This window comes from Mustela lutreola, chromosome 4 (genome assembly GCF_030435805.1).
Source record: "Mustela lutreola isolate mMusLut2 chromosome 4, mMusLut2.pri, whole genome shotgun sequence".
Taxonomy (NCBI): domain Eukaryota; kingdom Metazoa; phylum Chordata; class Mammalia; order Carnivora; family Mustelidae; genus Mustela; species Mustela lutreola.
This window is the reverse complement of record NC_081293.1, coordinates 143,443,294-143,469,161: the sequence shown is the minus strand read 5'-3', so window position 1 is coordinate 143,469,161 and position 25,868 is coordinate 143,443,294. Positions and strand designations below refer to the sequence as shown.

Genomic DNA, 25,868 nt, shown 5'->3' with positions numbered 1-25,868 from the left:
AGCCAACTTCTTCTGAGAGACCAGGTGCTTTGTATTTTTTACTTACTTTGTGTGGTACTTAAAATAGCACGATAGTCCAGAGACCATCTGAGAAATGCTGTTTGCTTTGCTGACAGTCCTGACAATTCGGGTGTTCTCTTGTCTTTTTCCAAATAACTTTTTACATTTTTCTTTGTTTTAAGTTGTAAGTGCCTTAAGTGATTTCAATGTAGAAAAATTTTCAAGAGAAAATAAGTCCAATTTCCATCTTAAAAGGAAAATATTATTGCAGTTGTGGGAAGTTTGGAGTTTCTTTTCACTGGTATGAGACCATGTCTATACTTTTAGTTTCCAGTATTTGAACATTGAAGGGTGGTCCCTTTCTTCTTGATGTATTTTATATTGTGCTTTAGGTTTGGCGCAGTTAGTATCTCATTTAAACAACAAAGCACTTAGATGTGGTGATTATTGCTGGATACCCCAATAATCTATGATTGGCCGTGGTTTACTCTGTGTTGCACGGGATTAAAAATAAATCTTCATCACTTATTTAAAGCAACTCCTGGCCTTTCTTTGCCGACAATGGCATGAGCATAGTCTCTGTGATTTACCCATGTTGGTGAATTGATTATCAGATCAACACAACAATAAGGGTTATTAATGAATTGTAGAAAATTGTTAGTTTTGTAGATGAACTTCAGAATACTGCTGTAAATAGTATTGTCTAGTCTTTGAGATTGTTTCCAAATTAGCTAAGCATATGCTCTTAGCCCGATTGATCTTTCTTTTCTTTTATTACTATAAACATTGTTATTCATGATTTTATGCTAGTTTCTGAATACCAGGATTTAGTTTGTGAAGTAGTAAGGTGTTACTGTTCTGCTGGGGTCATTTAAGTAGGGACTCTTGGAAGTCAGTTGTTAAAATTTTGGGGAAGTTTGAGAACCAGTTGATACCACCTTAACTCAGTAGCTTGAAACTCACTAAGGTGAGAGTGTTTACATTATGGGAAGTGGCAACTTACACAAACCAGAGCACTTTTCCCTTCCTACCAATAGCAACTGGGTATAATTCATTTCAGATCATTCAAAAAGAAGATTTAAATATTGCACAAGTGATTGAAAATTTTAAAATATACAAATTTTTTTTACAAATGTTTTAAATATGTACCAGAAATGTGCATGAATTTGACTACATGCCTATGTGACCGATAGTGATTGAAGAAAATAAAATATTTTAAATGTTTTGAGTATAAGTATGTATGTGTATATACTTACATACATACAAACATACACTTTTTTTTGGCTTACTTTGAAAATAAAAGATAGTGCCATTTAATTAGACTCAGAAAAAAGTGTATACTTTAATTTTGAATCCACTTTTTAGTACTAAAGCTATAAAAAGAAAATATGAAAGAAATAAAATCATACAGACTTGCAAAACCCATTTATTTTTTTAAAAGAAACATAATTAAACCTTGCTGATTGGCCAAAGAAATTATGAGCACAGCTGGGTCTTTTAAAATATGTATTGGTAGAAAGAGCTAAAAAAAATATAATAACCTCCTTTTTAAAATCAATTTCATTTTTACAAACACATCAAGATGTATTTCACTAAAGGCTAGGTGTGAAAAGCCAGTTAAGTGATTCATATAAAATTAAATGTCTAATGTAATTTAGTAAAAATTTCAGTTAATTAAGTCTGATTCAGGATCTATCTTTAGTTTAATAATATTATTAATAATAGTCATATATTATTGCATTGGTTCTACATCTTAGATACACACACACTCTAAATTCCCTAATTTTCCTCTTAGCAACAATCCCATGTGGATTCTGTAAATGGGGAATCTGAATTTCAAAAGACAGGCTCAGAAGACCACACAGTTAGTAAGTAGCAACAGTAGATTTCTAACTCAGGTTAGCTGGCTTCAAAGGTCCTGCTACTTTCCCCCCAAGTCATTCTTCCTTTCCAAATATGTGAAAAATTGAAGCAGCATATAAAGTTATAAACTTACACAGCTTTAATTATAATCACAATTCTGTTTAATCAATGCAAAACTTTAAAAAATGTGTACTAAGATCTTTTCCATTGATTGAAAATTATTACAAGATAAGCAGACGATATGCTATCTGTGTGTGTGTGTGTGCACATGCATGTGTGTATGCGTTGGAAAATTACATTTAGGAGCAAATTGTACATGTCTTCTGTACAACACAGGTGTCGACTCACAGGTGTTAAGAACAACAAAAATGTTGATACTTCAAGCCCCTTTCCACTGTGCAGTGGAAGACTAAATGCTATTTAACATCTAAACTTCATAAGCTTTTGAAACATTTCAAAAGTTATAGGCTGTGATCTATGACGTGTGAAAAAAATCATTAAATTGTGAGTTTTGGTGGAGTGCCTCAATCTGATGTAAAATTACAAGCCGTGAATTGTCTGCCAAACCTAGATGAAAGCCTCACTCTCTCATTAAGTTAACTTCATACCATTTGTATACTGTCTTGGTAGAGATTAGAAATAGGTGTAGAAGTTTTTTCACATGTAGTATATTATGATAATTTTTACTTTTAAACTTCAGTAAAAGTTACCTTCCTAGTGTAATTCTTTTAGTGTACATTCAGGTTAGCTTCTAAAATTTTATGGATGTACAGATAATAACTGCACTTCTTGAGTTTCTATATCAAATGTATAATTGTATGTTAAGACTTTTAAAAATGTCTTTTAGAAGTTTCCTGTATAGTGATTCTTAAGACTTTATAGAATGTTTCATACCATATGTGGGATTAAAGGAAGGCTTCATGGGGCGCCTGGGTGGCTCAGTGGGTTAAGCCTCTGCCTTCGGCTCAGGTCATGATCCCAGGGTCCTGGGATTGAGCCCCCGCATCGGGCTCTCTGCTCAGCGGGGAGCCTGCTTCTTCCCCTCTCTCTCTGCCTATGTCTCTGCCTACTTGTGCTCTCTGTATGTCAAATAAATAAGTAAAATCTTTTAAAAAAAGAAAGAAAGAAAGAAAGAAAGAAAGAAAGAGACAGACAGGCTTCATGGGTAGATGGTTAGAATCTGTTATATATGCAAATATATATGTATGTATCTTTCTATAATTGCCCCCCCAAATGTAGTAATTGCGATATTATTCAGTCTTTCCCACAAACTGGTCTGACAGAAACACAGGTTCTACATCTCCAAACATTGAATTTTAATAAACAGCTGTGGTGATCTTATACCCCAAATAACTACTTAAAATTATTTGTGGATTTATCTTTAGCAGCTTTTATTCCCACCTTGATTGTAAGCTACTTTAGGATAAGTATTATGTTGAGTTGAATGGTTTGATAGCACATGACACAATAAATTATTCATGTATGTATGTAGCACACCACACCTACAGAGTATAGGCCGTGGATACCTGGCTCCGAGATAGATTATAGCACAAGCTGGTATGGAAACGACACTTTCTGATTGAGCCCGGCACAGTTCAACAATATTGTCAGTTCCCAATACGCCTTTCTCCATAGACAGGCAGGTTCTGGACCTGAGTATCATTCCTACCTTCCTTTGTCTGAGAAATAGAACTCTGGAATCGGTCTCTCTGAACTCAAGCTCTTCTTTCATCTCCCAGAATAGTATTTATGAGCTAAATGAAGGCCTCATCTTTTCCTCTCTTATTCATAATCGTTTAGACTCTTGCAACCATTCAGGCTTCACTGGTCTCTGCCACCAGCCGCCTTCGCTTGCATATCCTTTATGGCACAGGCCAGCGGTTCTTAACATTTTATCGTCAGAAATCCTTCTTAGTTATCGTTTGATCCCTGTACTCAGATCTCCTGTTTTAGACTTTTTCCAAGTAAGTTTCACTGCAGTTTTTCCCAACTCAAAATATATATAAGGAATAAGTAGTAGTAATAATGATGAGGAGAAAAAGGGTAATATGATTTGTACATTTTGAGATCTGTCAGCACGTTTGTCATTTTCATAATATGCTGAAACATGTTTACCTCATACTTACTCTTTATTATTTAGGTAAATTATCAAATCACACAAGAAGCTGATTTAATCACAGAGAAGTGATTGGTCGGTTATATATATATTTATGTGATAGAAAGCAAGTGTTCCCTAGTCAGTGTGAACAGAATTCTATTTGTGGAAGGGATTTAGGTAGTGTTCCATAAAGGTAAGTCCTAAATTCTTACGCTTCTTCCAGTTGGGAAAATCCCTTTACAAAAATAATCACAAATTGACTTTAATGCAAATGAGTCACCCCAGACTGCTTGCTTTCTTGCTGGCAAAGCTGGCATAAATAAATAGATCACAAAACATTTAACTCTACCAACAGTAATTAGCAGGAAACTAACTGCTGCTCGGTGCCTGGGCCAGAATCCTAGTTTGGTTGGGATTTTATGATTGTTTTTATTTTATTTTATTACTTTAATATATTATTGTTTTTATAGTTTCTTTTCTCCTATGAAATTAAGGCAAAATCAATTTATAAATTATTTGCCATTAATCTTCTAATATGATTATTTCTGAGGTTAAAAAATAAGTAATTTACTTCTCAAACCTTCTATGTGAGGAAAATTTTGAGTAGACAATAGTTCCAAGCAAACAAGTAAGTGCACAGTATTTAAGAGAGTATGCTTATTTGTTTAGTAAATAAGCCTGACCCGATTTTTTTTTAAACCCAGTTAATAGTGTTTGCCTAACATTTTGTATGCTCTAACATCAAAGCAGAATGTGATTCCTACCTACCTAAACTATCTAAATCAATGTAAATGGCTGTCAGGATTCTTTAAAGGAAAAGGATTACACACACACACACACACACACACACACACCCTGACTCTAGTTTATTGGACTGCCAGTTTTAATTAAGTTTTATCAAATTTTTAAATAAAAACTTTCAGAGAAAACAAAAATCCATACATTGATCCCACAGGACTTACAAACTGTCATTTCAACAGTTTCACTGGAAAATCATAATTAAACCTTAAGCTTAATTTTATTTGCACACTAATCAAAAGTGACACAGATATTTTTAGGGATTCATTAATTTTAAGTGTAAAATAGAAGTTTGCTAGTTACTGTGTAAATTCTGAATTTCTTAGGTTTTAGGTTGAGTTCCGTTTGCAGAATGAAAGTATCCTATAGTTTGATGCTTTACTCATTTATTTATTTGAGAGGATAGAGCAGGGAGTGGGGGGCGGGCAGAGGGAAAGGAGAGAGAAACCCAAGCTGACTCTGCCCAGCATGGAGCCCAGCTAGGAGCTCCATCTCAGGACGCTGAGGTCATGACCTGAGGAGAAACCAAGAGTCAGACACTTAACTAACTGAGCCACCCAGAGCCCCCAGTCTCCTCGGTTTTAAATTTTATAATAGTGGCACTGATTTGGTGCTTTTCTATCTGAACATATTTGGTGATAACATTATAGATATAAAAATGTAAGTAATATTCCTTGTCCCCATCTGCTATTAATTGGTATATGTGCTTTGAAAAGTTAATATAAAACAATTTTGCTCTGATGCTTTCTCTTTTGTTTAAGGTGAAGGTTATTTAAATTCTGATAACAGAACAAAATCCCTTAGAATTATCACTGGAATCATAATCCACAACCAGAGCATGAAAATCAAAGTTCCAGCAGAGATTCAGAACTAGGTGCTTAATATTGGGAATATGAAGATGAATAAAGCTCATTTTTAAATCTTAAGTTAGCTGGAGTCTAGAGTTCAGAGAAGTAAAGCAGACATGGAGATGAATAATAAGCTCCATACTTTATTATAAGAGTTACTGCTCTGGGGCGTCTCAGTGGCTCAGTGGGTTAAGCCTCTGCCCTCAGCTCAGGTCATGATCCCAGGTCCTGGGATCCAGCCCCACATGGGCTCTCTGCTCTGCAGGGAGCCTGCTTCCTCCTCTCTCTCTCTGCCTGCTTCTCTGCCTACTTGTGATCTCTGTCTGTAAAATAAATAAATAAAATCTTAAAAAAAAAAAAAAAGTTACTGCTCTAAAAATATATTAGAGTCACTATGGTGATTTAACAAAAAAGGCTCAGAACCATGGCATAAATGCGAGCCTTCACACTCTTAGGAAATGCAGACTTGTCCTCTAAAAGAAAAATAAAACAAAACAAAAAACCTTTTGGAAGCCCTCCTGTGCCATGTCCAAGCAATTTACCAAGCTGCTAGCAGAACTGATACTGAATTTTTGGGTGCCTCACTGCAAAAGCTGTGTGGTGTTTCCTGAAGTCTTAAGAGATCCTTTTTGCCCTTTTGACAGTCAATTAGAAAAGTCACAATTCTTCTGACACTCCCAAGTTACTTATTGTCCTTACTTTCTGAAAAAAGTTTCTTTCCCTCCTTATTCTCCCAGGGACACAGAAACACCATGTAATCCCAAACCACTTCCTGATACAAGAGCTGAATAGGAGGCAAAAGAGGGGTGGGTATTGCCTATGGAAGTTTGCATCCCCTTCATGCCCTTGTCAGTTGCTTCTGCATGTATTGGGATGTAAATGTGAATGCCAGGATTATCTTTGTATTTGCCTCAAACTGCTGAATAGAAGAGAACTGTAGTATGCATCAAACATTTATATTCCAGTTAAGAAAATAAAGGATCTGTATAGTAACAGAATGTGGTAAACACTGGAAGAAAGGAACAAAGATCATTTGATGAGATCTCAGAGGAAGGGTACATTCTTTAAACTAATAGGATCAGGAAAATGTAACGGAATGCTGTGTGTCAAAAGCTCTTCACTGGGCTTCCACTGGAGTGCAAATGGTGATTATTGTGAAATCCATTGCTAGCAGGCACAATTCAAACATGTACATGTATGTGTGCCTTCTTTTGATAGGCAGATGGTCATGATATTTCTGTAGTTTATGTTTTCTCTCTGGGATATAGCAAGAGGCATAAAGTCAATTTGGGGCATCTGTAACCAGTTTTAAATCCTAGAAGTATGCAGCAAGGTTGAAGACATTTACATTTACCCAGAAGACATATGCTGGGTTTGTTTTTGTGTTAAATACTTTGAACTTGGTAGTGAGAACTAAAACTATGCTAAATTTGACTCAAGTAAGTTGCACTGTATTCCCATTTTGTGTGTCTTCGCCTCTTTTTAAATTTTTAACAAAATACTATTTTATTAAATGTATTTGGAATTGCACAATATAAATTTCATCAGAATATGTTAGTTCTTTGTGTATTTTACTTTGTATTTATGGCACAGAGGAAGAACTATTAGGTTGACATTCTCTCAGTATTAGAAAGAACTACACAGTAAATAAATAATAAGAAGGGCAAGGTAATGGGGCATTTTGGTGGCTCAGTCAGTTGAGCAGCACCTTTGGCTCAGTCACGATCTCAGGGTCCTGGGATCCAGGCTGGCATCGGCATTGGCACAGGCAGGGGCATCAGGCTCTCTGCTGAGCCTGCTCCCTGGGGGAGCCTGCTTCTCCCTCTCCCTCTGCAGCTCCCCCTGCTTGCGATCTCCTGCGCTCTGTCTCAAATAAATAAATAAAATCTAAAAAAAAAAAAAAAAAAAAAAAAAAAGGGCAAGGTAATAAAATTAAAGTCAGTTGTTAATATGTCATTCTTTAAAAACAAAGGAACTCCACTAAGAAGAGGCTGTAAAAATGGTAAAATGGAGTCATGTAAAATGAAAATGGCTTGTAAAAAAGGTAAAAATGGATTCATATATTGGTGGCACAGAAAATAGGGAATTGAAATGAATGATTGACTAATAATCAAAGAGGCAATGAGCAAGAGAGCTCTACAGAATAATTTTTGCGTATTGAATACAGCTATTACCATTACTGTTACAATTACTAAACTAAAAAATGGCCTTTGAAATTTGGCTTTGCTTTATAAGTAAAGGGAAACCATTCTTTTTTTTTTTTTTTTTTTTTTTTTTTAGACAGACAGAGATCACAAGTAGTCAGAGAGGCAGGCACAGAGAGAGAGGAGGAAGCAGGCTCCCCGCCAAGCAGAGAGCCCAAAGTGGGACTCGATCCCAGGACCCTGGGATCATGACCTGAGCCAAAGGCAGAGGCTTTGACCCACTAAGCCACCCAGGCGCCCCAAGGAAAACTATTGTTATAGCTGTATGTTTTTCACATCAAAGGTGCAAGATACAGTGGATGTTTTCAGTGCCTTTTCCTATTCCAGATTGACATAGTGGTTTTCACTCCCGTTTTTCCTGTAATATCTCAGTATATAACGGACTTACTCATTAGTAATGGTAGCTCACTAGTGCTATGGTTCTCAAATCGGGAGAGGGGATTATGGATTGGCAAGAGGATTTACGAGTCCCTGGGAGAAGATTGTTTATTCTGGGGGAAAAAAAAAATCTGGAGAGGCTGAAATTCCTACTCATTAAGAAACTGGAGTACCAAGTTGGAAGAATTTCCCATAAGATAGGCTATTTGCCACTTAAATGTGAAAATACTAGCATCATTATGATTATTCTATAAATTTCCCTGCCTCTGTTCACAATCCTTATGTTCACATAAAGATAATTATTAGCTTCCTATACCAACTATTTGTGCAGCTTTGTTAATAATAAAAGAATACCTATCATTTTGATTAGATTACAAAACATTGATACAAGAAGTTGCAAAGGATGAAGATAGACAATGGCTTAGTATTCATTCTTCCTTCAGAATATGGAATAAATATTCATTGTAGTCTAAGCTATAGAGACATTCCTTTACATTTTGATGTTTTACAGACATAGGTAAATTATGTTCTTCATTTAAACAAGTCAGTAAGCTTACCTAGGGTAGCCAAAAAATATACTCAATCATACTTTAATATTTCTCTTTTGCTAAAAAGCATTGTATACCACTTACATTACTTGTCTTCACTGAAACATTATTATCTTTTGGCATCCTCTTGCACTAGGGGAAATAAAAAGTCACATGTGGAGAAGTTCTAAATGCTAGACAGAAATGATCCTTGGAGGGTAATTTTTATCCTCCACGGAAGTATTGCAGACTTCTTCCATTAGCATAGTCCCAGGGAGCAAAAGGTTAGGGAACTGGGACTGCCAACTGTACCTGAACACATAAGTCAACATTTCCTCCAAGCGGCGAGGGAGTGTGAGAGTGCACCCGCATGTGCATTAAAGTATCTGAGACGAGAAACAACAATTGTAATATTTTACATTGGAATATACTGTACAGATGGTGACATTTTGTTTGTGGTTGTACGGAAGAAAGTAAGGCAGTTTCCAGATTCCCCCCTCAACACCTACCATTGGCATAGGATATGGGAGGTTGAAGAAAACGGAGGGATTTTTGCCTCAGTTGAAACAGCTGGAAAACAGATGGAAGCTGGTGTGTAATTTGCCAAAAGCCTTGTCCAAGTCTCCCACCCATTTTCCACCAAAGAAAAACTAGTCAGGTGACAGCATTGGAGGCCTTAGGGTCAGCAAATGATGGGCTTCAGGACATGCTGGGGAAAAAAAGAGAAAAATCTAAAAATCCAAGATCATAGGAAATACAAGTCCAGAAATGTGGTTCCAAGGAGCATGTTTTCAATAGGTAAGAAATAGTGGCAGCAACATGGGTGAAAACCACAGCAGAATCACAGTTACACGGATGAAAGTGTACACAGAATTAATTAACATTGGTGCTACCTCAACTGGGTTCACTTTCTCTCAGGTGATGAATTCAGGAAGCACACACCCACTCTTGGTCAAGTTAGGTACAATGTAATTATTCCATGTGCAATTATGGTAAGTGTAAGTGTGCGCAGTTCACATCCTTTTAGTCCCTGCGAGCTACTTTGGTTTGCAATTCAGGCATTCAATAAATTGTTTTTGGATTTAGATGTTGAATTATAGCCAGAGTTTTGTTTAAACTCAGTCACTGGATATATAAACCTCCTGTTGTATATTTCTGGTTACGATGGGCATGTATATAGACCCACTCCAAGGAACCTTCTTACAAGCATTGGCCCAAGTTTTGTGCACTTGTGTATTTTTGTGTGTGTGTGGGGGAACATACTGATTTTGAAATACTTTTGAATACTACAAAAGTTAAAGTATTTCAAAAATAAATATAAAGCAACAGGCTTTCCTCAATGTGAATTTGTTCATTCACGCTTATATAAGGAACTGTGTTAATCATGAATCATTCAAATTGAATTGCTCATGAGAAAAAATGCTCTGGCTTTGCTGTCAGTTTCCAGAGTTGCTTTACAGAAAGGAAAGGAGTATTGTCCCCATATAAAGAATAATCAGCTGCAGATTTCAGACTGAGCATGACTCCAAATTGGCAATAATACTTTTGATTCATGTGAGAGTATAGATCCTGTGAGAGGTACTTATCTGAGTAATCTAGGCTGTGACTGAGTTTGCAGTCTGCCAGGACAGCCAATGGAAACATTAAATTAAAATAAATTCAGTCATCAACAAGTTTCGCTCACACAGAATAGCTAAATGCTGTGAAGATGTAGAGGTTGACAAATCCGTAGCTTAAAAGAGTCAGTGGATGACAAAGGGAGGTTCCACTTTGAGACGGGGAAGTTGGCATTGTGTGAGCACAGCCCGACTGAGAGCTCACACATCATCTATCACGGAATTTATCCTGTCCTAGTGGCATAGTATCCAGTAAAGCCCGTGTGTGTCATGTCACAAACCACTCTTGCCCTGAATCAAGCCCTGCTTGCTCCGCCGAGGTGGGGCGTCAGTCAGCGCAGGGCTAAGTGACAAGCCCAGAAATGTGGTCAGTGAAATCTGAGGAATTTGCAACGGTGCCACTGCATCAGTGAATCCCCCTATGATCCCTCAGAGGAAAAGTAATGGCCTGTGTGCCAAAATTTTGATGTGAACTTTTTGTAGCTGCTGCTGCGGCTAGGCCTACACAACTTTACATCCGGCCAACAGAGATTTAGGAAGAGTCAGAACAGACTGTTTACATTAGAGTGCCTTGTCTGATGGATTCCCATTATAGAGGACTCTTTTGACTTCAGTTAGACTTTCCCCACCAGACAGAAAAGAACACTAATGTGTGTGTATGTGTGTGTGTGTGTGTATACACTAAATAATATGTTTACCTAGCATATTTAAGCATCATTGGATGAAGAAACCAATGCTCCCCAAAAAGGTCCTTCCTAAAATATACCGTATCACATTTGTCAATTTAAAAAAATTAAAATGTCATTCTTTGGAACCTTTATTTTAAGAGATGGGGGAGGGGCAGAGGAAGAAAAAGAGAATCTCAAGCAGGCTCCATGCCCAGTACAGGCTCGATCTCATGACCCTGAGATCATGACCGGAGGCAGAATCAGGAGTCAGATGCTTAACTGACTGACCCACCCAGGTGTCCCACACTTTGTAATCTTTGATTACCCTTCATTTTTCATATCACTACTCTCATTTGGGCTCATAGAAGACTTCATTGTACTCTTACCTTCTAAAGATGTCACAGTTTATGTGCACGTGCTCTAAAATAGAGAATTGAAGTAATATTTAAGAGAGCACAAACATACCACTTACTAGATCAACCTTCATCATGCTGCTATTTCCCTGAAGATAAATTTGATCTGAACTCCTAGAGCTGGTATGATTACCTGTTATTTGTTTATGTGGAGTTTGTTTTCATTATAGGCACACATTCTGTTCTTCAGTATGTTAGAATGTCTTATAACCTACATCTCAAGTATATGATAAGGATACATGAAATATTATATGTTAATTATGCCTTAAAAAGCATAGGAAGAAAGATGGAACAATATGCTCCAAATTATTATTATTTCTAAATGGCATTATAAGATTTGACATTTGGATACCTTTTGTTAGGTGTTGTTCATCTTTTTAAAAAGATTTATTTACTTATTTTAGAGAAAGAGAATGCACACTCAGGTGGGGTGGGGGCGCAGAGGGAAAGAGAGAGAGAACCCTCAAGCAGACTTTGCACTCAGCACAGAGCTGGATGCCAGGCTCAATCCCAGGATCCTGAGATCACTACCTGAGCCAAATTCAAGTGTCTTCAGTTTAACTGACTCAGCCACCCAGGCACCCGAGTGTTGTGCATCTTATGTTTTTTTCACATATAATGAAAAAACATTTTAAAACTTTCCATAGTTTGAGTTATACGAACACAATTTCATTTATAGATTCCACACTGGAATGTGTATTGTACAAAGTAAAAGAATAGTATTGCTATTGCCCTCAAAGAGACCAAACTTAAATAGAAATTAAAAGGTCAGCAAATATATATACACTCTTATGTATGCTTTGTCTGAGCTTGAACTGACACTTGTGGTTCAGTTGCCAAACATTCGAATTGCTTAAATATTCATATACTATGTCAATGCCTTTTTTTTTTTAGGAGTTAAAAAGTTCAATCATACTTAGATTCCAAGTGTACATGTTAAACAACTTATTAAACACAATTTTGTATCTAAAATTGTTTTCCAGAGATGGTTCATTTATTTATCTTTTTATCATATTAAGAGCAGTTTTTTTTCCATATTTTGAAAAAATAGTTGACTCTGCCACTTGGGCTGTGAGTGACAGGAGAGCAGATCGAAAAAATAAGGAATGCATCTTACCCTGTTGTGTTTTACTGTCTTTGCCATCTATTTTTCCAATATCTAACAGTGTCTAAAAAAAGTAGTTACTCAGTATGTGTGCCTGGTATGAATGATGGGATTGAAGGCATTTGAATGAATGAAGTAAATCTAATTGTCTCACTTTCTTTTTTTTTTTCTTTTTTCCAGACTCCCAGGAAGGAAATTACAAGTCAGAAGTCAATAGCAAACCCAGGAAGGAAAGGACAGCTTTTACCAAAGAGCAAATCAGAGAACTTGAAGCAGAATTTGCCCATCATAATTATCTGACCAGACTGAGGAGATATGAGATAGCAGTAAATCTGGATCTCACTGAAAGACAGGTAAAGTTGGACATTATTGTGATATGGTATTTTTAATTACACTGAGTCAACCGTCTTCTCTCACCATTTTTTAAATATTTAGACCTGTGACTCTTAAATACCACTGAGAAAACAGGTATTCTATTTCATGATGAAGTTTTGGCCCAGCAAAATGATACAATTAAGGATAAGATAGCAGTGTTTTAAGGAAAACGACATTTATTCAGTTTAAGGAATCATTCTTTATTCTGTAATTATGTCCTTCCTATATATTTTGGTTTAAAAATATTATTTCTTGTATATAATGATGGCATGTAGTGAGCAATTTTGTTTGCTTACATTTTAAAATCTCCTTATTTTAGTGTACTAGAAAGCTGGCAACCCCATGTTAGTTTCCTCTTGCTCCAGGACAGGGTTTGCTATGTTACTATAACACATTAACCCCCAGACCTCAATGACATAATAAAAAAGCTCACTGTTTGCTCAGTCTCCATACTAACTTTACAAGTCCAGCATTATAAGCAATCACTCACGGACCCAACCTCACTCTCTGGCATCTCGACATGTGGTGTCCTTGGTAACCACGGGAGGTAAGAAAGAGTTGGAGGTTCATGCATTGACCTTTAAATGTTTTCACCTGGAAATGACCCATGTCACTTCCATTTATACTCTAAGGTCCGGAAGTCATCAGTGGTGCCACTTAAGTTCAGGGCGGCTGGGAAATCATGGAAGTAAGGGAACATAGATCATTGGTAAATATTTCCCAAATATTTTTGAAATTATCTTGGTCTCAAAAATTAAAAATTCTGACGATGATTCATTTAGAGAACACTTTGAAATTAATGATCTGTGGACCCCAGTTGATAAAACCTAAAAAATGCTTTTCTAATTAATTATATTTTAGGTCCTTTCTTGGATTTTATTTGCTCCAGTAGTGCTCCCAGTGCATTCTTTTTATGGATTCTGATTTGCCCTGGGAGAATCTAGCCAACTGATGGTTAACAGTTGCTAATCTTTAGAAAAACATTCCTGAAAGGCAAATCCAAACATCTTTATGGACAGTGCAGTTATGATTGGCACTCCTAGGACTAGAGTCTCATTTCCTCTTTCACTGTATGCACCTCCTCCAGGGATCCCATCGGCACCAAAGAAATACCAACAGGGTGTGGACAAACGAATACTGTCTTAGGAGATCAAATTATTTTATCCAATTTCTTAAATCATCTGCTTCCCTCTGTTGATTTCTCGATTTCAGCTTTTGGAAGGATATTTCTGGGTAGTGGGAATGTATCGAGAAACACTTTAATGTGGTTTTTATTTATTGGCAGTTTAAGTTTTATTAAATGTTATGACTAGTGCCTAAGTTGTGAAGCACAACATTTTCCTTCCCTTTACTTCACATACGAAGTTCCCTCCATAAGGGTACAACATTTGGCTTGCTGGAAATGTTGGAGAATCTAAAGTCTGCATTATTGGACACCTGTTTTATTTTCATTAAAAAAAAAAAAAAACTGGGAGCAGATTAAAAAAAGAAGGGAGGAGAGGCATTACACATTAATGTTCTTATGTATAGACTGTGAATTCTAAGAAATGCAATCATGTTTTATATGATACATAAAGGAAACAAACTAGGATTTGCTTCCAACTTACGGAAATAATGGTTTACAGTACTGCACTCTTAGTCAAGAGAAAAGTGAAGATTCTGTGCTTGCTGTTCGGGGGTGGCTTTGGTTACCTGTGATTATCTGATTATAAGGCAGAGATTTCACTTTTGGTTTAAAATAATTTATTTTTAGAAGCAATTCTGTAAATTTGGTCTGGAAATTTATTAGGTATTTTGGATGTGTCTTTATCTTCTGGAGTTGCCATTTATGGAAAAGAATGATGTGCAGTTTTAAGCAAAATTATATATACATGTGCACGTGCGTGCGCGCGCACACACACACCCACCCACCAATTTTAATCTTTGTTTTTTTGTTTTTTTAAGGTCCTTTTTCAGTTTTGTATCAGTTAGCCTTTGCTATGTAACAAACCATTTGGAAATCTTAGTGGTTTCAACCAATAACCAATGTTCAGTTTGTTCACAATTTTGTGGGTCAGGGATTTTGACTGGGCTCATTGGATAGTTAGACTGCTGGCCTTACCTAAATGCCTCATACACAGAGCTGCAGTCACTGGTGGGTTTGAAGAGCCGGCTGGTCTAGACAGCCTCAGCTGGGACACTTGTCTCTGTTGTGTGTGGTTTCATCTTCTTCTAATAGGCTCTCTGGGACTTTTCAAATGGGGGTAGAAGCATTACCAAAAATAGAAGAAAAACTCCGGTGTACAAGGGCTTTCAAAGACTCTGCTTACCACATATTTACTACTGTGCCTCATTGTCTAAAGCAAGTCATATGACCAAGCACATTGTCAACATACCAGGGGACCATCTAAAGGAATGGGTACAAACAAGGAAAGTAACATTTTCAGAGGCCATGACTGAAACACTCTAACTATAGGATCATAGGGGAAAAAACAAAAACACCTTTTGATATGTAATTGGATTTTCAAAGAATTGAAATTTTGTATTGTGCAGAACATTTTTTTATCCTGTAAATCTTTATTTCCAGTTTTGCAAGTTCATATGAAAAGGAGATGTATGCCTGTGGAATCCAAATTCCCAATCAAAATAAAGTCTTTAGAGGGCCACTATGTGTTAGTAAGAAGAAACTGAATTATTTTGATAGAAGTTTGAACAAAACAACTAGATTTTTCAATTGAAATGTATTCTTAGGCCAGTAAAAATCTCCTTAAGGCACAAAATGGAAATTAAAACTACCTTCCCTTGCTTCTACTCAGGTTTATATGTCATAATCGATATGAAAGAATTTCTGGCATAAACTATGAAACACAATTGTCAAAAAGGGGGGGCTGGGAATCTTAGCCTTTCGCGATATAGTGAGTTATTTTGTAACACAAATATTTGTTGAGCTAGATGCTAGAAATAAAATCTCCTTAAAATAAGTTAGACGAGTCTCTGCTAGAACATGAAAGAAGGAAAAGATTGAACAAGTACTACCAATTGTGATGAGTGTTGAATGTGACAAGAGAGGAATGACAAGGTTGTATGGGAAAATGTTCCCGATTATGCCAGATTTCATTTTACTCCTAGACTTCTGCGTGCACTCAGTATCTTAAAATGAGAATCCGAAGGCTTTATTTATGTTTTCTGGGATGAATTTTACTATGCTAAATTTATCAGAAAAATACCGTATGCTGTCAGTCATCAATTTTATTATTCTTAAAAGTCTGAAAGCAGATTCCTCCAACATGCCAGAGCTCTTGTCCCAGTAAGACATTTTCAGTTTGTTTTCTCAAGCTTGGGCTTTTGAAGTTATAAATGTGGAGTTATAAACTGAACCCATTTAATTCATCTTCTTTTAATTGTGACACAGCAATTCCATTCCTTTGATTTTGCATTAGTGCTATACCTGCTTATCTATGTAATCTAGATCCCAACCCTATGTATTCTTAAATAACACCCCTTTTATAGGATTTCCAGATGTAAAATATTCTAATTATAGACATGTACTTTTGTTATATCCATTCTGCAAGAATTTATCTTGCCATACTTTAAAATAACCTGAGACTTACATCTAACTCCATATTGTACAGTGTTTTCCTTAACTTTAATAGGATTTTCAATCTCCCAAAATATTTTTTTCTTGATTTTGTAAAAGCTTTTCAAGACTCAAATGCTAAGGTAGAACTTGTATATGTATAATGTAAAGAGAAAAAAAATCAGTATTAAATAATCTATAACAATTTATGGCAGAACTGTTTTACAGAAATAACTTTCTCCTAAATGAAAATATGATTTGTAATCAGAAGTAGTCTTTAGATGTACTTTCATCTAGGAATTTTACATAATTGCCTATGAAATGTGCTTGTGTATAACTGATATGTTATTTGTATTTACCCCTACTTTGTTTGTATCACTAATCAACATACTTGCTGCATTTTTAAAAAAAGATTTTATTTATTTATTTGACACAGAGAGAGAGAGAGAGATCACAAGTAGCAGGCAGAGAGAGAGGAGGAAATAGGCTCTCTGGTGAGCAGAGAGCCCAATGTGGGACTTGATTCCAGAACCCTGAGACCATGACCTGAGCTGAAGGCAGAAGCTTAACCCACTGAGCCACTCAGGTGCCCTACTTGCTGCATTTTATTATAGACCCCATACATGTCATTATAAAGACTTACTATGAAAAACAGATTTACTAAGATGATTAGATTTCCTTTAAGGAAAAAAGTAAAATATATTAAATCCTTAAATACCACTCAGGACGTGGATTTTCAAATCCCTACCTGAAGAACAGTTTCTGCAATTTTACAAAGAAGTCAGATTCTTAAATGCTTGTGTCTCCGGTCAGGGAAGGTTATAATCTCACTTGAACTCCATCTGGTCAAAGAAGAAGAAGAAGAAAAAGAGGCTCATTCTGCAAAGTAATTCCAAATTAGCACATTGGTATTAAAGAAAATTATTTTATGTTAAATAAAAATGGAGATACCAGGGGCGCCTGGGTGGCTCAGTGGGTTAGGCCGCTGCCTTCGGCTCGGGTCATGATCTCGGGGTCCTGGGATCGAGTCCCGCATCGGGCTTTCTGCTCGGCAGGGAGCCTGCTTCCCTCTCTCTCTCTCTCTGCCTGCCTTTCCATCTACTTGTGATTTCTCTCTGTCGGATGGATGCATAGGATCTTTGGAAAAAAAAAAAAAAATGGAGATACCAGAACACAGTTGAGCTTCAAATATTTTTAATTATATACTGCTGTTGTGTGGAAGTTACCACTCTGGTATCTCCCAGCTTCTAACTTAGAGTTTCCATTTTACAGTATACTCTTATATACCCTTCTCAATCAACAACTAATAAGCCTCAATTGGCAGAGCCACTTGGAATATTATGAAGAGCCCATCAGTCCAAAGACCCTCCTGTCCCAAGGTATTTTTACATTTGACATGCTTATTCTGGCCTTTTCATCTGTCCAGACACACTTGGAGAAAGCTGCTTCCAATTTTTTAATACCTCACTATGGGAAGAAGAGAGAAGGCAACTGCATGAAACTATAACAGGAGTGACAAAATGGACATTTTTATACAGTTAAAGCTGCCAAATATAGAAAGAATGGGAGATCCTTTCCTTTCACAAAGCTAATAAAGATGCAGTGTTGCAGATTTGTAGACTAGCAAAGGTTACTGGAATAAACAGACCAAATGCATGATACCTCTGCCAAGATAAGTGGAAAATCCCACCTACTTGGATCATATTCCATTATTAGAAATGAGAGGGATTATGCTTTGTTTGTTACTTCTAAATCATTAAATGGCTCAGTGCCAAGTACTTTCAAAATAGGCATCCAGTTTTTTTGGATCACTATGAAGAATTTTCCATGTGCCAAATTAACAGCGGTTTTGTTGTTTGCTCATCAATTTACATAATCCCTGTCCTTTGAAAGTTTATTTCTATAAATTCATATGAATGCTTTTAGTTATTTAGCTAATAAATTATTCTCCATGGCCAGATATATTGTCTGTTTAATTCAAGACTCCCTGCGAAGTCAATTATGTTAGAATATTTCCTTATTTCTTTAGAATACTATTCTAACAATAAGATGTTTCAATAAGATGGGGTAACTATAAGATGTTTCTTTGTTTAAATCATGGTGTGTCTGCTATTTTAAAAGATTAAACATGAGGGATGCCTGGGTGGCTCGGTTGGTTGGGCATTGATTTTTGGTTTGGGCAAAGGTCCTGATCTCAGGGTAGTGGGTTTGGGCCCCTCCTGGCCTTGAGCTCTGTGTTCACTGGGGAGCCTGCTTGAGATTCTCTCACTCTCCCTCTGCCCCTACCCCTGCTCGTTCTCTCTTTCTCTCAAATAGATGAATAAAATCTTTAAAAAAAGTAAAAAGTAAAAAAAAAATAGATTAAACATGAGTTAACCCCTAGTAGAAAAATGGTGGTTAATTAACATAAGGTGGAGGAGTTGGTGATGGAATATGGTGGAATCTTCATTTGTAATGAAAGAGGTATTGCCTGAGTACTGCTGTTTTTGTTTTTGTTTTTGTTTTAGGAATGCATATAAACAATGTATAATCTTTACTTTTTAAAATATTTATTTATTTATTTATTTATTTATTTATTTTAGAGATAGAGTGAGAACAGGGGCAAAGGGAGAGGGAGAGAGAGAGAGAAAGCATACTCACCACTCAGCACGGAGCCTGACTTGGGGATCGATCCCACAACGTCGAGACCACCACCCCAGGCAAAATCAACAGTCGGAGCCTTAACCAACTGAGCCATCCAGGCACCCTGGCACAATGTGCAATCTAAAAGGCAGATTCAGAACTATCTTACATACTACAAAAAAAAAACCAAAGACTCGGAAATAAGAAGAGTAATGTAAGACAATCAATTATAAAGCAAGATCTATAAAGAAAGTTCAATGATTTAAACCTGTCTTAAATCAAGCTTTATAAATGTTACCTGTATAATGTAGAAGGCTGAGAAATAATCATTGACTGATCTCTAATAATTTATAAATATAAATATCTAATCATATATCTAAACATATATAAAAAACATAAACATAAATATCTAAACAATAATGTAGAAAAAATTCTCAGAAAAATAAGGCCCTAATCTTATTGAAACAGTCTTGAGCATATATAACAAATCAATTTTTTAAATGTTAGATGGATCGCAATACCAATGTACAGATATGTCTCTATATGTATGTATATACATACACACACACATATATATGCATGTATATATACATATAGATATATATTTATATTGCTATCTTTCTATATTATATATATTTACACACAACTATAAAATGGTCTTTATTTTAAAAACTTTATTAAAATTTGCTCTACACATTCTTGCTGTGAACATTCATCACTCTGGTATAATGATAAAGATAATCTTTTTAATCTCTGAATTGCCACATTTTATTTCCCAATTTCTTCAATAAAGAAATAAATATATTAATTTATACTTAATCAGTAAATCATCAACATTCTGAAACATAATATGCATTGCATCACAGGATCACCATCTTATTTTATTTTATTTCTTAAAATATTTTATTTATTTATTTGTTAGAGAGAGAGCACAACCAGGAGAGCTGGCAGGCAGAGGAAGAATCAGGCTCAGGCTGCATCATTGAGTCCTGATGCAGAACTCAATCCTAGGACCCAGGGTCATGACCTGAGCCAAAGGTAGATACTTAACCAACTGAGTCACCCAGGTGTCCCTAGGATCACCATTTTAAAGAGTAATGCTAAAGAAAGAAATTTCTGCTATGAAAGATTATTCCTTTTCCACACTGTCCTTGCATACATTTTTTTTTTTTTGTCATTTAAAGAATTCTAAAACTAAGAAGCTTCCAGAAATTTTGAGGAGCCAGCTTTGTGTTAGACACCTTCAGTTCTAAAGACCTGTTCTATGCATCAGCATAGAACATATGCATAAATCTATGCATCAGCATATTTATATATTCTATGACATCCATAAAATGATAAATACAGACCTAAGAGAACAATTTGTAGAGAATCTACCTGTAAAAGACTTTCTGCCAATTGGTTGTCATAGTCACATCACTCTTCATGAAAACCTCAGAAATGCATTCAATTTGGTATAGATTTTTAGCTTCAAATCTATTATTTCTCATTTTTAATGATGGACATTTTTTCTAAGATTTTATTTATTTTATTTAAGAGAGAGTGAGTGTGAGAGAGAGAAAGAACCCAACTGGGGGTAGGGATGCCCGGAGAGGGAGAAGCAGACTCTCCACTGAGCACTGACCTGACCCAAAGGCAGATGCTTAAAGGACTGAGCCACCCAGGTGCCCCTGGACAGTTATTTTTTTTAACTTCTGAAATTTTTCCAGATATTTAAGTTATAGACTATTTTTTGTAGTCAGTGCATTTGAATATGATAGTAATAATTACTATTCTACTTTTTTTTTAAAGATTTTATTTATTTATTTGACAGAGAGAAATCACAAGTAGTGGGAGAGGCAGGCAGAAAGAGAGAGAGGGAAGCAGGCTCCCCACTGAGCAGAGAGCCCGATGCGGGACTCAATCCCAGGATCCTGAGATCATGACCTGAGCCGAAGGCAGTGGCTTAACCCACTGAGCCACCCAGGCACCCCACTATTCTACTTTTTAAAAATAATCTTAGGATGTGATCCCTAAGTCCCTAAATAAATGAAATGATGAGTGTGGTGAAGGCTTGTATATATTACAGTAATGAACTTAAGCTTGTCTGGGAATAATCAGAATATTAATCTCATTAGTTTGAACCATAGAAATTTGCCTTTTTCTACTGTGCTGATAAAAATAGTGTGTTCCGGAGTGCCTGGGTGGCTCAGTTGGTTGAGTGACTGCCTTTGGCTCAGGTCATGGTCCCGGAGTCCTGGGATCGAGTCCAGCATTGGGCTCCCAGTTCCATGTGGAGTCTGCTTCTCCCTCTGACCTTCTCCCCTCTCATGCTCTCTCTCACTCTCTCTCTTAAATAAATAAATAAAATCTTTTAAAAAGTTATAAAAAAGAAAGAAAAAGTGTGTTCCTATGTTTCAACCACATATTTATATTTGATGGATTTCACTTAATTAGATCATGACTGGAAGAGTCTATTAGTCAAAATGGTATATATTGACTGTGATATGCTGCTAACTCTTGTTAAACTTCATCCCAGAGATTAGGAAAATGTTGTGAACAGAGGCCATCATTCTAGTTGATCTCAGGGGTGTGAACAAAATAAGTATGGGTAGCGGCTCAGAACACACAATTTTATGTATTAGAGATTTGCTAGTCAGGAATTTTGTAACACAATAAAGGATAAAGTTTCCTAATTTAGTTTTGTTATTTCCTCACAAATTTACTGAAGTCATATGTTCACACCATGCTTAGGTAAACAGTATTTCACTTAAAATAACTAAAAGGCATGCATAATTCTTAATTTTGTAAAAAATAGGATTAGGAATAATGAATTTCCCTGTAAATATTATTGAAGTAGGCTATTCGAGTTGAATTTCCTCAACTATGACAGAAAGAGGTATTGTCGTTAGCATCTTACTACTGTACTAACGTACTCTACTACATTTCTAAAAAGTCAGTTAAAAGGAATCACTCCTCTGAGAATTTTGCCCATCATGTAAATGACTACTACTTTGGTTGCATTTTTGGAAAGGAGAAATGTGCCATTGGCTTGTAATAACTCCCATAACATACAATTTATCATGGATAATTTCATTTATTGCCTCAAAAAAGGGTTTTTTGAATATATAACTTGCCTACTATTCCCAGTAGCTAATGTGTATTCACTTTGTTTAAAAATATGCAAGATAGTAAATATTTTATGATGACATTGGTGAGCCTAATTCTCAAGCATTCTAAATAGGGGGGAAAAAAAGAGGCTTCAAAACTGAAAATTACAGAGGTGAGGAAATGATTCATCAGTCTTAAACATTGTGCTAAAATAGGGGATACTCCTGAAAGGCAGCCCTCTAAACGAGAACTCAGGCTGTAGTCATGGAATGTGTCCTAGCACCCTTCTTCCTTCTACACACCCACACTGTACCATCCAACCACAAGTTGTAAGGCATTGGAAACAGCCCAGTCCACTGGTTGCTCCCGTGTACTCCTTGAAACAGCTGAGGAATTCCTTCTCTTAATCAGATATAAATCCATTCAGGCAGGAGGAGTATTTCTTTTCGCATTTTACATCCTTACCTTATGGAGCATTCTTGGTTCTAATTCTTCAGTTCAACCGCTGACTTTGCCACTGAATTACTTGGGTAAGTCTTTCTAAGGTCTGTTTACCTTGGCTTACTAGATCAGCTGCTGTGACCAAATTTAATCTCAGGGCATGTGATTAGATCTGAAAAATTGTACTTATAAAATTATTCTCTTCATGTTTTCATGTGGTAAAGATGTGAATAAATATTTGTTAGATAATGTCTACAGTATTTCAAGTGCCCAGATACAAATGAAAACAGTATTAAATCTACAAATTCCAGATGTTTAGAAACCTCTAGATATGTCACTGAAATATTCAGTGTTCATCCAGATGTTTGGTGTTAACGTTTGTTTCTTCAAAAGACAGACATATATGGTGTTATATAAATATGGGTTACGGCCTTATGTAGTCCAACATCCTATCAATCTATTTGCTTCTGGCCGTCTTAGGAAATTGTGTGGCAGTTGCAGGTGCATATTTCACTTGTGTTCTCCTGTGATATACTGTGAGCCCTAAAAGGACAGGTATTTACCAACTTTTATATAGAAGGCTGTAATGTGAATGACTAAATAAATTAAATAAAAAGGTAAAATGAATGTTTAGCCAATGGCAGCTATGATTCTCACAGGACAAGATATGATTTCTAAATTCTGAAATGTGTCATTTAGACAAATGAATCACAGCAAAAATCTCTTGGCTGCTTTCTTCAGTAAAAACAGTCAAGATGTGAATAAATGATTTTCTGTTTATTTAAATAGTAGTTTGATCATCCAGGAAATGTATCCTAAGGGATAGCAAGTGAGACTTCTTAATAAGCAAATGTTCTGAGAAGTTAGGTGTATAATCGAGCACTTTAAATATTCACTACTATAATACAGCAGGCTATTATATGTTTGTTACTTTTTAATATGAATATTTTTTGAAAGCTGTCTGTGTGCATAGATATTAGGGGTCTATAAGGTTTGGTTCATATTGCTTTAATTTAATAAATAATAGTATTTTTTCATGACTCAGATTCTTTGGATAAAGAATTTATTTTTATCTGAGTCGTTAATCATACTGTGTACCAAAACAAAATGCACTTTATATGGAATCTTGCCTTACATCCAAGCTTGAAAAAGGAAGTATTTGAAAAAAGAAAAACAAAAACCTCATTTATCTAGCACTTTCCAGAGAAATTGTACACTAGAAGATAAAATTGGCTTTAGGACTCCCACAATGATGAAAGTTCACAGAGTTTATTTATTATGTGCCCAGATGGACAGATTTGTTTTAATTATATGCAAAATGTTTGATAGCCCAATTTCTTAGAACCTATGGTATGGCTCTAGGTTGTTAGGATAAAAAATTCTCATGTCAATGATATCAAGAGCCCGAGATTCCCAGAGGAAAGAAACAATTTGCTATAATAATTATGTGGCAGCGTAGCCGTGTGGAATAGTGACCATGGCGGTAGAGTTCTTTACTATATCATGGACCATTGGGTGAATCTCTTAATAATGGATTAGCAACGATACCAACTAGAATGACAGTTTAAGGATATTCTATAAAATATGAAGCTAATCTTTATATCAAAGGTTTCATATACAGTCAATAAACTATTACTTATATGTCTCTTTTATTGACTCTGAATGTCTTGAGGGCAGGGACTTTGTCTTATTTATCTGTACATTTCTCCCTCTAACCTCTTCCTTTTTTTTTTTTTTTAGTTTTAAAGAAATTTTTTAAATTAATTAATTTATTTATTTTAATGAACATATAATGTATTTTTATCTCCAGGGCTACAGGTCTGTGAATCACCAGGTTTACACACTTCTCAGCACTCACCATAGCACATACCCTCCCCAATGTCCATAAGCCCAGCCCCCTCCAAACCCCCTCTCCCCAGCAACTCTCAGTTTGTTCTGTGAGATTAAGAGTCACGTATGGTTTGTCTCCCTCCCAATCCCATCTTCCGTTTTTGATCTAACACAGTAGCTGTTGCTAGACATTCACTGATGCCAACTATATAAATGAATAAATGGAGCTTGAAATTCACTAAGGAAATGTGAGATTAATTTTGCTCTGTCTAGTTTATAAATGCAGATTATTAAACTGATAAGAATGGATACTACACTCGATCTTAACCAAAGGCCAAGAAGCGATTATATAAAATGTACATGTAAAGTTTAATGAAAATAAATAGCATATCTATTTTTTAAAAAATGAAGTGTCAGGCATTTGAATGATTATACTTAGCTAACTGGAAACAAAATAAAACAGAAACTTTTTTTTTTCAATTCAACCAATGAAGCTGGATTATAAAGTGATACAAAATTAAATCAAAATATTTATTTATAAAATTTTAGTATTAATATTTTAGTGGAGATATTGCTTTATAATCTGGGATTACTTTTATAAATTTTATTTTTAATATTGTTATCATAGTGGAAAAACATATGTTTTCTCATTTCAATTCCCCTCAATATTTTATAGAATATTTGAAAATAAATCCAGATACATTAACTTTTGCTATTTTGCATTCTTCCTTTCCATTTTCATAAGATGGACCCATCATGTATTTGTTGCTATATTTTTTCTGTTATTAATTTCATGGACTTCTAGTATCAAATATGTAATTTAATCTCTAAAGAAAAATAGTATATAATTACTGTATAATTATCAAATGCTTTCACATACATTTACATGTATGTGTCTTTATGTATTCATACATCCATACATGTATGTATGCACATATATCTACCATTGAAAACTATGAAAGAGTTTTATCAGTCTGTTTCAAAAAAAGTAAAATGGCAAATTTTCACATGGTTACAGAAAACAACACAAAATAGCCTATATGACTTCTAAAATCAATACCATATTCTTACATTTTTCTCATTTAGAATTACACATAACAGGTTTTATACTGTTATTATAGAACTACTGTACCCCTTCTCCCAGAAAAGGAAATAAGTATAGATTTTAAAAGAAATCTATTCCTCCCATTTTCTGCCAAGATTATTTTGACTGAATGTTTCAGCTCTTGGTGACAATGATGATGATGTGTTTCTTCCATCTGGAATTGTCCGCGGAGAAAATGTCCCTATGGGGAATCTTGAAAGCCTCATTATTCCAATATTACAAATATGAAAATTGGAGTAGAGAGAGAAGTATAATTTTCTCAAATTCACACAGAAACTTAGAAGTGAAGCCAGGAGTAGAACCCAACTCATGTGGAAAAGATCTAATGCAA

General features: G+C 35.6%; 1 protein-coding gene and 1 pseudogene across 1 annotated transcript in view; one reads left to right on the top strand and one right to left on the bottom strand.

Moving 5' to 3' along the window:
• MEOX2 (mesenchyme homeobox 2) overlaps positions 1–25,868 on the top strand; it is a 63,848-nt gene that overhangs the window by 34,312 nt on the left and 3,668 nt on the right. Inside the window, exon 2 of the mRNA XM_059171271.1 lies at positions 12,699–12,871. Coding sequence (XP_059027254.1) covers positions 12,699–12,871 — 173 coding nt within the window. The remainder of the gene's footprint in view (positions 1–12,698; positions 12,872–25,868) is intronic.
• On the bottom strand, positions 24,662–24,778 carry LOC131830850 (U2 spliceosomal RNA; annotated as a pseudogene).